Genomic DNA, 11,858 nt, shown 5'->3' with positions numbered 1-11,858 from the left:
ATATAAATCAAGAATATGAAGTTTAGGTGTTATATATGTAAATATATAGGAATTAGTTGATATAAATGAAAAATACTCCTTTGCATTACAACTAATCATTTATATAATAATTAAATAATATTCAGATTTATTACAGCATTTTATTATAGAACAGATTCATTTGATTTCACATAAAATGAAACGTAAGATCATTTTCCATCATTATAAAAATATGAGAACCTAAATAATCTTCACCATGAGTAGGGATTTCAATTTAGCTCGATCTAGATCGTTAATCGAAGAACAATTCGAATTTTAGCTCGCATCGAGATCGGATCGAAATAAACGAGCCAAGCTATGAACCAAAATTCAGACCTAATTTTTTTCAAGCCCTATATGAATCGCCTAGTAATATGTTTTATTTAATATATATATATATATATATTGCTAAGTAAAATTGAATAAAACAAGTAACAATCCAATTTCAAGACGATTTTGAGCTGCAACAAAACCAAATAACTCAATTTGAGCTGGTTAGTTTCAATTTTGAGCCGGATTGAGCCTATTCGGAGCTGAAACAGATCCAAATAACTCAATTTGAGTCGGCTCATTTCAGTTTCGAGCCGAATCGAGCTCGATTCAATTTCAAGCCACAGTAAATATATTCAAGCTGATTTTAAATATTATTGTTAACAACCCAAACCATGAGTAAAGTATTCCATATTATATAATAAAAATAGAAATGTTGACATATTGAGTGAACCAACAGAGGACCACTTGGACATTGGAGTTGTTCCATTACTTTTTAATAAACCTACTCCCCAAAATACTATTTACCCAACTATCCCCCACTAATCAAAACACACCAATGGCATTTCAGTCATTTAACACAAAAATGGACTCCCCAACTCCCCCCCCACTAACACAACCTCCTCCTCCCAATTCATTGCTGAATCCCACCTTCTTTCAATGAACTCAAAAGGGATAGCCATGGAAGAAAATCCTTCCTCTAAGAAAGAAAAAGGAGGAGGGCTATGGCATGTTCTTGAGATGGCAAAGAAGCACAATCGGCTCGCCGTGAGGGGTTCATCGAGCCTCCGGTGCCGGTTCAATTCCCTCATGGCCGTCATCATCATCACATTCGTCGTCGTCTTCTCCTTCACCTCCATGAAAAATGGTGATGGAAGAGGCGGGTTTTGGCACGATGCGGCGGCGGCGGTGTTTCCGACGGAAGCCGGGGAGTGTGATCTCTTTGCAGGGAATTGGGTGTTTGATAACACGACTGGTCCTTTGTATTCGGAGAGGTGCAAGTTCATGTCTGATCAGTCTGCGTGTGAGAAGTTTGGGAGGCAGAATCTTAGGTATCAGAACTGGAGATGGAAGCCACATGGCTGTGACATTCCAAGGTATGTCATCTTCCCTGTTTCTTTTCTTTGTTGTTTTGTGCACTTAGTTCTTGCTTTGTAGTTGCCTTGGGGGGGTTTCATTACTTTATTCTTAGAAAAAAAGGCATGATACTTCATTTCTTCATTCACACGGATCAAATTTTCTCTTTTTCGTCGGAATAATAACTATTTGATGAAGTTTAATGAAACGGTAAAGTAATAGAGATCTTCATAAGTGTCTAATAGAGCAAAGTGTCAAAATAGTTGTCTGACATTTTACGTGGGATTGTTGTCTCGAAGTTTATAAAATTATCAAATTAGTCTATAGATTCTTTAAATTTGGTTGGAATAGTATCTGTGAGAGACTATAAGAGTCAATTTTAAAATAATGAGGCATTATATTGGGACTTCTATAAACACTAAAACTAATGATCTGTTTGGGACAGCTGCAGCTGTGAAACTGCTAAATATTAATCTGATTTTCAAAAAACTGTGATGACTATTATAAAATATATTTTTTTTTTAAGTCGGACCGCACTTAGGAGTGGTGGAAAATACAGATTTCAGCGGCTGCTTTCTGAAAAGGATGTCCAAAATGCAGTTTACACAAACAGACAAAATTACGATGTGGTGCTGCACCGCCACAACGCCGCCCCCAAACGAACCGTAAAACATCCATATATTTGTGGGTTGGGGACTATTTTGGCACCTTATCCTATCTAATATTTTGGAGGAAATTTTCTTTGATTGGCAGCCTACTGAGGGAATATAAATATAAAATATTAGCAAATACCTAAATAATAGCAGTTTATAATTATATTGTACATCATGTGAAGCAACATGGCATGACTCACCAAAACTCATATAAAATTGGTACGAGTCAGATGACAACCTTGCAGTGCTAGTGGCTGCGAGATGGAGGAAAAATTCATCAAAAAAATAAATGAGTTGTTTTTTAAATAAAATGATTACACGGACTATTAATTAATTGATAATTTAATTAAAAAAATTTATTTTTAATTATTTAGTATTTATTCAATGCATTTTTTTTGGGAAAATAACATACATAGCACCTAATTCTTACGGATTTACGTATCTCACACCTAAATTTTCATTTTTTCACACATATCATTTAGATTTGACTATTAAAATGTGATAATTAATGTCAATTTTTAAATAATATTTATAATTTTGAAAATTTAGGTGTGAAAAGGATACATATGGAAGTTTTCATTTGTTTTTAATATTATGCTATTGATGTGAAATGCTGCGACAATTTCGCCATTAATTACTGCTTTTAAGACAAATTCGTACTGCAAGTCAATAATTGTGCGTGATTGTCAAGTGGCATAAATATAATTACAATTTATTAAATTGCGGGGTTTGACAAATTTCACCACAAAACCTTAAATAACACTGTAAATTAGGGGAAAATATTACATCAGCACTCCTAATGTAGAGTTATGTTTGGAGTTCAATGATATGAGGACACGTGGCTTCAAGAAAACGTGCGCGCTTTTCTGTGATCCGTCCCGATAATATAGAAGATTATTCCTCCTGTGTTATTCTGCGTTATTCAGGTATTATTGTGATGATATTGATGTGTTATTGTGCTATTATAACACCTGAAATATTCTCAGAACACAATAACACATTGATACCACCACAATAACACCTGGATAATACGGAATAATACGGAGGGAATATTCCCCTAGGCTAAAAACGATTTTTTTTTTATTTTTTTGTCACCTTCACGTGACGTCGTTTCATTGGACTCCGAACGTAGCTCTACATTAGGAGTCCTGATGTAGTATTTTTCTGCAAATTAGTAAGTGGATCTGAATGATTGCAACATAGTAGATGCAAAAAAAAAAAAAAACACTTCTAACAAATTAGATTTTCAGAGTTAATTTTTTTCTCAAACTTAATTTACAATGGATTAATTGTCGTAAATAAATTGCAATTTTTGTTGGAAGATTTACTTACATACCACTCAATTCTTATGTATTTACATTTAAATACGCATTCAAGTTCCACAAGATGCAGAAGTTGAGAAAATTTGTCCTGATTGTGAAATTATTTTCTTATAGCCTAGTATTTGGTGAAGAGGATCTTATAGTATTTTGGGGCTGAAATTGGAAGTATTAGTGTATGGAATTTAAGAAAGGGATGATGGCTAGATTGTTGAGAGATTTAATGGAACTTAGGTGTAAGAAAGCTTTTGCTAGATGTGTAGAAAGGAAATGAGCAAATATAAGGTCAAAATATATAAAAAAATAATAATAATATGAACACAAACTTTCTCATAATAAGATAGTACTTGAGATTGCAAGTTTGTTCAAAATTGGACAAATATGTAAGTAATGTCATCATAGGAGATGCCATCAAGAAGGCTTTTCATTATGTCATGAGGGATTTCCTCCCCAAAGTATGAATTTTATTTCTTTTGATTATAATGGAGGAGAAGACAAAACAACACAACAAACTCAAAGGGTGGTTGGTCAACCACTTAATTGAACTTTTTTTTTGAAAATATCTTGAAGCGTCATTACACTTGGAAAACATAAAGGTTGTTAAACCAATTGATTATAGCTCTTACATGATCGAACATCAAACTAGAAGCATCATGACGGATTCTTTTAACTTGAAATTTAATGGAATGTTAAAGTGAGTTGACAAAGAGGTGTGACGGTGCTCAAATTCGTAGCACATTGTTGAAAATAAAAGTGAAAGTTTTCAAAGTGTCAGGTTCAAGCACTAAACGTGCCCACAAAATAATCATAATCATAATCATAATAATAATATAATATAATAAAGAAGGCATGATATTTAAGGGAAGTGAGAATAACAACAGCAATATATGAACTTAGGAGATATACAAGATTGTATATGTTAAGAAGAAATGATTAAGGATTCCAAAGATTGTTATTGTAGAGATGGCCTGGAAAAACAATTATTACATGTGAAACATACTTTTCTCTAAGAGATTGAATATGTAATTATATTGCCTAATCATTATTTTATTCTCTTCTAGCTACAAAATGAGCATTTATATTAGTTCTTAAATAATCTTTCTACAATTATTTATAATTTGCATATTATACGTCATGATGAAAAGGAATAAAATAAAATTTTTGGAGAGATATTTTGCATTGTTAATATACAAGTACAAACTTTTTTGTCGACAATCTTCTAAACTTCGAAGTAATTTTGACGAATCATTTTTATCCCGTCCTTATTTAATTCTAGTACCAAATGACGCAAGACATGTGGTGGATTTTGAAGTGGAGAATAATGGGGGAGAGTTTATTTGGTTTGAGATGTAGAAGAACACAATGGATGTGATTTGAGCATAGAAGGCATATGGAAGAGGGAGACCAAAGATGGTTAAAACCTTCAAGTGCAATATCGGATTTAGGATCTAAATGAAGGTTGATATTAAAAAAAAATTATGAAATTAACCGATTTGTGTATAGCTTAAGATGCGAGGAAGAGGGCATAATAGTTTGTGGTTGAATTTAGAAGTAGTGCTATATGAAATTGAAATTTAGAAGTAGTAGTGTACGAAATAGGATGGATGAATTGATGACAAGCATGTAGGGTTTATTTAGTTATAAGAAAATTGTAGATAAAAGCCCGAGTAGTTAGAAATTTTAGATCACTATAAAGAGAATCTGAGAAATAAAGTGAACAAAAGAAAGAAGTTTAAAAAAAAAATTACAATCTCGTCGCTAATGGAGAGTTGATTGTTGTCTCCGAACCAAAGACCTAGTAGATGCATGCCACCAAATCTTCCTCTTGAAAGAGAGAAATTTTCTTGTGATTGTTTCTTGTAAAATTATTATTTTCTTCAAATATTGCAACAATATATATCTCTTGATATTTACAAGCATTAGAATTGAGAACAAGGCAAAAATAACACAAGAAACCCATGGGATAGCTGGTCCTTAACCTCCTTAGAACTTACTTGAGGCTTCATCACTTGGAAAGTCAAAGGTTTTTTGACCAACTGTTTGCAAATATTAGTGAATGGAACATCATATTACATGCTTCATGAATGATTGATAACGTACCATGATTTGACTTCAACATAAACTAAAAAATCAACTCACATGTTACTTGGCAATTTAAACACTTTTATAGCACTACTATATCTCTATTCATACTCTTAAATGATAAAGAAAGCAATTACTTGTATAAATAACACCTAATTCCTATGTATTTAAATATCTAACACCTAAACTCTACTTTTTTACATTTAGCACACAAAGCTTTCACATCACGAAAAAGATATCACTATTTTAACTTTTAAAAAGTGAAATACACCTTATCACGCAAGAGTAAGATCTCATGTATGTAAAAATTGAACTTTAAATGTAAATGCATATGAATTAAGCGATATGTATGTAAATCTTCCTAGAGAAAAAGACAAGGGCAAACAATTTGCATTATGCAAAGAAGCAAAATAAAAAACACAAAAATATAGGGGCATTTACAAACAAACCCAATTCTTCTATATTTACATATCTAACACCTAACATTTTATATTTATACCACACAAATATATCATATCTCATAAAATATACCACTGCTTTCACTTTTTAAAAGTGAAGTTTTATGTCTTGCTTATTATCTACACACAATTAGAATTGACAACTAATGTTATATTAATAGTTTGTTTATTTGCACATGTCAAGCTGTAGTACTCAACTATTGTAAAAAAGACTTTGGATTATTTTAGCTAAGCATCTAATTTCCTTAAAAACACAGAACAGCTTCAATGCCACAAAACTTCTGGAGAGGTTGAGAGGAAAAAGACTAGCTTTTGTTGGTGACTCTCTAAATAGGAACCAATGGATCTCCATGATTTGTCTTCTGGATTCTGTTATTCCTGATCATATGAAATCCATGCAAGCAAATGGATCTCTCACCTCCTTCAAGGCCAAGGTATTAACCAAACAAAATTCATGAAAGAAATTTTGCCTCCAAAATTCTACCAATATGTTAACTTGGAAGCACACCAATGGTATGATATCATCAAATTTAATTAGGTAGCTTTTGTAGGAGTACAATGCATCAATAGAATTCTATTGGGCTCCATTGTTGGTCGAGTCGAACTCTGATGACCCAGTGCACCATCGCATACCCGACAGGATCATACGAGCTCAATCCATCGAAAAGCATGCCAAGCACTGGATGGGAGCTGATATTTTGGTCTTCAACTCTTATCTTTGGTGGAGGAGAGTCACCATGAAGGTCTTGTAAGTATTATTTATCATATTTTATTTATATAATACTTAAGGAAGATATACATAAATACCACTCACTTCCTATGTACATATTACGCAAACTTCAAGTTTTACATACATGTCATTTAACCCATGCATGATAGTGATATTTTTGATGTGTAGAAAATTTGGGTGGCATAAATAAATTGTAGGTTTTAGATATGTAAAAATATTTAACTAATAATCAAAATTTTTTATGAATAATGCAGATTCACACAACAAGTTTACATTTTTCTTTTGTTTAACTCAAAACATGGGTTGATTGTTTCTTGTTTGTTTAGGTGGGGTTCTTTTGATGATAAGGATGCATTCTACAAAGATATTGAAATTCTCAGAAGTTATGAGATGGCATTGAGGACTTGGGCAGAGTGGCTTGAGTTCCATGTGGATCATATAAAGACCAAGCTCTTCTTTATGAGCATGTCACCTACTCATTTCTGGTGAGTCCTATACCAACATCTTAAACATTATATATTTCTTTTTACACATAAAATGAATTTATTGAATAAACTAAGTACCTGCTATTACAAGGCATGTAGAAAGTTGATATATACAAACTTTTTCAAGCAAACCAAAAGATTCTATTAAATAATGCATGATATAAAGATCAATTTCAGGCTGCAATGAATGCAAAGATATGAGTATAAATTGATATCAATCCAGAAAGTTCGGTAAAAGTGACGCTAAAGATAAAGTTGGATAGTGAATTTTTATTGTGCAACCAACTTTGGGTTACGTTGGGGTGGCGGTAAGTTTTTGTAAAAGTGATTGTAAATCTGTGATGAAAAAAATAAATTCATAGACACTTGTGGTGGAAATTATAAATATTAATATTTGAAAGTCTGATGATAACTTTCTTACAACCACCATACATTCGCAAAAAAGTAGTTTCTCACCATAAAAATTCCTATAAAGTATTTCCCCAAATAAAATTGTGATGGAGATCTGAAATACAAAATAGACAAAAAGAAATTCTAAACAGATTCTTAGTGTAGTGGTTGGGTGTTTTTTCTTCTGCAACAATATTTTTAAGTTCAAAGCTCAACACAAATGAATGTGTGTGGGAGTTTATTAAAAAAGAAAAAAAGCTTTGAGCCTCTATCACAGCAATCAAACAGAGCAAAACATAATCAAGCTTACAGAAAACTTGAGCAGATGAACTGAAAATGAGCATTATTATCTTCCATGAACTTCTCGCAGGGGTGATGAGTGGGGAATTAACAGCAGCCAAAATTGTTATAACGAAACTGAACCAATCAGGAGAGAAGATTACTGGGGAAGAGGATCTGACAAGAGAATGATGCGAGTTGTCGAATCAACAATTTTTGGTTTGAAGGAAAGAGGTGTGAAAGTTCAGATAATCAACATCACTCAGCTCTCAGAATATAGGAAAGATGGCCACCCTTCTACTTACAGAAAGCAATGGGAGCCTCTAACCAAAGAGCAGCTCGCAAATCCTAGCAGTTATGCTGACTGTATTCATTGGTGTTTACCTGGTGTACCTGATGTGTGGAATCAACTCTTGTACACCTACATTCTTTTCAAATAATGCAAGTCTAATCGTTTTTTTTTTTTCATATTTACTCATTGTCGTTTTATGGGTTATGCAATTTAAAAACCAGCAAGTTTTAAGGAAAAATTTTTTTCTATGAAATATGATTCACGATGTTCTGCTGCAAACACAAAACAAGCCGTCTATCGTATGCAATTTCCATAGGCCATGCTCTTCAACAAGCAAGTTCACACAGCTGCACAGTTGCAGTTCATGAAATAGTCCATTTTTCCACACAGAGTGGCCTTTAAAAATAATTTATGGTGCTAATGCATACAAGTTTAAGGGTCCGTTTGAGGAGGCTGCAGATTTTTATAAATGTGGTTGCAAAGCTGTGAAAGGAGAAATAAATTATTATAAAACTGCAGTGATAATAATAAATATTTATCTTTCCAAAAATTCAAATATGAATTTTTATACAGCCAAATAGCACCTTATCACAAGTTTTTTAGAGAACATGAAAATAATTTGAAAAATAGAATTGTGGTAGAAGTCTGAAAGACAACATGAGCAGAAAATTGTTCCAAACAGGCTATAAGTTTTGATTTTTTTTTTAGATTGTTCAATACTGTTTACTATTTATTTGCACTTCTGAGGTATAAAAAATATATGCAAAGCAAAAAAAAAATTACAATCGCATATTGTAATATTTCTTCCACAAACAAAGATCTCAAAAAAATTGCTATGAAATAGGTCTTTTAAAGATGAATATACAGCCAGCAACTTGGTAATTTCTCAAAGAATCCTGCAAATAAATCAACATGCAATTAAGCATATTTGCCACCAAGCACGTTTGAATTCACTTTTTAACAGCCATTGATTAATGATGCGCACTTGCCTTCTAACTTCTGACAAGGCAACAATGGAAGAAACACTCTTCCAACACAATATTTTATGAAAGAATTATCAGCTATCCTGGCTAAATATTAAACGCCTGTAAGAACTAATAGAAACTGAATTTCAGAAATTAAGATAAGACTATCTGAAAGTTCATAGATGCCCAAAGCAATGAAACTCAAATGGTTCCCAGTCTTGAGAAAGATTGAACTGACTTCTGATTAAAAATAAAAATACATAATTTGAGCTTCAGCTAATCATAGATTTTTATAAGTGGTACATATCAACTTTAACGAACAATAAAACTGCAGGTCTTTTAATGAATTAATCCTGGCATATACACTTAAAATTCTAAGTTTAGTTTGCCTCTTCAAGGGATGTAGCCGAATTAATAAATGGATACTAGAAAGTTATTGCTTTTATTCATATGGTGCATGGCGTGATCTTATCGAATGAAGTTTTATAACTAAAAAAATAAAATAGCATTCAAAGAACATACCATACCTGTACATCAATTTAAATGCTTCATAAATAATCCATAGCTTCTGATAGTGTTGAATCATCGATTTCCCTCAAAACTCTTGCTTTGCCATCTATTATTTCTAGAACCTGAGTTCAAGAATGAAAAAGTTAAAGGAACTATACTACATTAATGAAGCTCCTGAACTCTATTAGCAATTAATTACAAATAAAAGATTATGAGTAAAGCATCTAAATAGCCACCTAACTATTTAAATGGGGCTATTTTAGAGTCAAAGTCTATAAAAGTAACAAATTAGTGTCCGGACCCTTTTAATATGGCTTTCAGCCCATGTTAAAAGAGTCTGGTGACTAAATTGACTCTTTTATAGACTCTAGACAAAATGACTCCCAGGAAATCATTGCTTCTCAAGTGTTGCCTTCACAAGTTTTGTTACGGCACTTGTTGCTCCATTTATAATTCCAAAAAAAAAAAAAGATGAGATGCAGGATATATTACCTCTGGGTCTTGAATTAAGCACCCCACTTGACATGCCCACATCAATGCACCATATTCTTTTATTGTATTTGCTGAAATTCAGTAGTAATATCAACAAAAGAGGAAAATGAGAAAAAGACTAATATAATAAGAGTAAGTCGTAGAAAGAAATTATCTCAAAACAGAACATACCTATTTGCACCATTAAACTGTGGAGTATGGCCAACCACCATTGTCTTAGCTCCTACTGCTTGAAGTGTTTCTTCTAGAATAGAAGATATCTGAGAGAAAGATTCGATCCAACATGGAGAAAAGCTAACATGCAATAAGAAGTCAACTGTCTCTCTCTACAAAAGACTTAAGAGAGAAGGAACCAGGTCACTCTTACAGATAGGTTTGGAAATATGCATACCCGCCAACTCATGTATTCTATGTCTGTAGTATCTCTTGAATACAAGCGATTCCAAACGACGCTATCATAACCTCTGGTAGCTATAAAAGGAATTTGTGGGCTATCTTTATCTTCATACAAACCTTGCATCCAGTATGATACTTCTTGATTCATTTTATCTATGCCATATGCCACTGCAAAGCGTTAAAACAACTTAATGCTAATTTTCAGGCAATATGACTGATCTTCTTTCCATATTTTTTGAAAAGAAATTATACAAAGAGGAACTGTGTTGACGGAGGTTTATGTCGCTTAAGTAGAGCAGTAATTATTCAATTTTTTCAGGTTCTCCAAGAAGAAACAAGTAAATATGAATGGTCATATCATCCACACAGCACAAAAATGAAGTATTATTCATGAACTTCCTATTCAGGCTATTTTTATTCTGGTTCTTCTGCCGGTTCTAGCATCACAATCATAAGACTGATAGGGAATTTCACTTTGTTGACATTGAACAAACACAATAATTTTTTTCATATTTTTAAAAATGAAAAATGTAAATATGCAAACACGTACATGGGACAACCAAGGGCGGAGCAATAGTGGGGGCACTTGCAGATAGGGGTGTAAATGAGCTGACCTTGAGCAAGCCGATGCTTGGTTTGTGTTCGGCTTGTTAAAAAATAACACTATTCGTGTTTGACTCGGTTATATATCGAGCTCAAAAAATTTGTTTGTGTTCAACTCGTTTGTTTAGTGAGCCAAACACGAGCTGTTTGCAAACAACGAGTCGTTTCGATAGCTCTAGTCATTCAATTATATAATAATAAGAGTAGGGGTGGGGATTTAAATCTTGTTATTTATATTAAAGTATTCATTAAAAAGAATTTAATATACATTTATTCTATTTCTTTAATTAATAATTTTAATTGATTATAAAACTTTGTGGCCTTGTAGTTAATTAAATTATTTTAAAAAAATACTCATCAATTATATATATAATCGTATACCCCACAAAAGATGTACACCAAAAAATAAAAAAAGAACAGAAAAATGAAGTGCAGAGCTCCAGGCGGTATCAGCATCACAAACATCAACTTTCCGCGAGAAAACCTGCAGTAATAAAGGCCAGAGAAAGAGAGAAAACCCGTGAAAGTAGATATTAAGTTAATGAAACCAATAAAACCTGTAAACTCAGGTGCAAAGTCTGGCACTCAAAAGAAGTATCACAAAACCCAAAAATAAGTACCACCATAAGTATCTGGTGAGCGGCCAAAACCACCCCAACCGAGAGCCACTGTAGTAGGAACGGAGATGTAAGGACAACCCCATTGATATCCAAGGCCAAACCGTACCACCAAATAGATATTAAAGCAAAGAGGACGCATCCCGACGTACATATGGGACATCAATCTTGTCACCGACCAGCAAAATGTTAGGAGGAGGAGGAGGAGGAGGAGGAGGAGGG

At 33.0% G+C, this 11,858-nt stretch overlaps 2 protein-coding genes across 11 annotated transcripts in view; one reads left to right on the top strand and one right to left on the bottom strand.

The window, feature by feature from the left end:
- Positions 1–834: 834 nt before the first annotated feature.
- On the top strand, positions 835–8,227 carry LOC110026547 (protein trichome birefringence-like 34). The gene is made up of 5 exons (XM_020727521.1): positions 835–1,385; positions 6,140–6,311; positions 6,429–6,625; positions 6,934–7,092; positions 7,853–8,227. The coding sequence occupies exons 1-5, from the start codon at positions 949–951 to the stop codon at positions 8,199–8,201; spliced, it is 1,314 nt and encodes a 437-aa protein (XP_020583180.1). The 5' UTR covers positions 835–948; the 3' UTR covers positions 8,202–8,227.
- Positions 6,573–11,858, bottom strand: part of LOC110026548 (shewanella-like protein phosphatase 1) — a 72,962-nt gene continuing 67,676 nt past the window's right edge. For 4 of the 10 annotated variants that reach the window (XR_002294222.1, XR_002294223.1, XR_002294225.1 and 1 more), the window contains 5 exons: positions 10,412–10,584; positions 10,192–10,280; positions 10,021–10,091; positions 9,546–9,650; positions 8,796–9,138 (listed from right to left, as the gene is read on the bottom strand). Coding sequence is in view for 1 of the 10 variants with exons in the window: in XM_020727523.1 (XP_020583182.1) it covers positions 9,601–9,650; positions 10,021–10,091; positions 10,192–10,280; positions 10,412–10,584 (383 nt within the window). In the remaining 9 variants the exon portion in view is untranslated. The other 6 variants (XR_002294221.1, XR_002294220.1, XR_002294217.1 and 3 more) reach the window with 6 other exon arrangements.

Source organism: Phalaenopsis equestris, unplaced genomic scaffold, assembly GCF_001263595.1.
Source record: "Phalaenopsis equestris unplaced genomic scaffold, ASM126359v1 Scaffold000378, whole genome shotgun sequence".
NCBI classification, from domain to species: Eukaryota; Viridiplantae; Streptophyta; class Magnoliopsida; order Asparagales; family Orchidaceae; genus Phalaenopsis; species Phalaenopsis equestris.
Note: the sequence above shows the minus strand (reverse complement) of the source record. Positions and strands in the feature narration are given on the sequence as shown.

Excerpts from the sequence above, each read along its gene's own strand:
- LOC110026547 (XM_020727521.1), top strand. The coding sequence starts at position 949 with ATGAACTCAAAAGGGATAGCCATGGAAGAAAATCCTTCCTCTAAGAAA. Across the intron at positions 1,386-6,139 it reads CATGGCTGTGACATTCCAAG|CTTCAATGCCACAAAACTTC; the intron begins GTATGTCATCTT and ends AACACAGAACAG. Across the intron at positions 7,093-7,852 it reads ATGTCACCTACTCATTTCTG|GGGTGATGAGTGGGGAATTA; the intron begins GTGAGTCCTATA and ends AACTTCTCGCAG.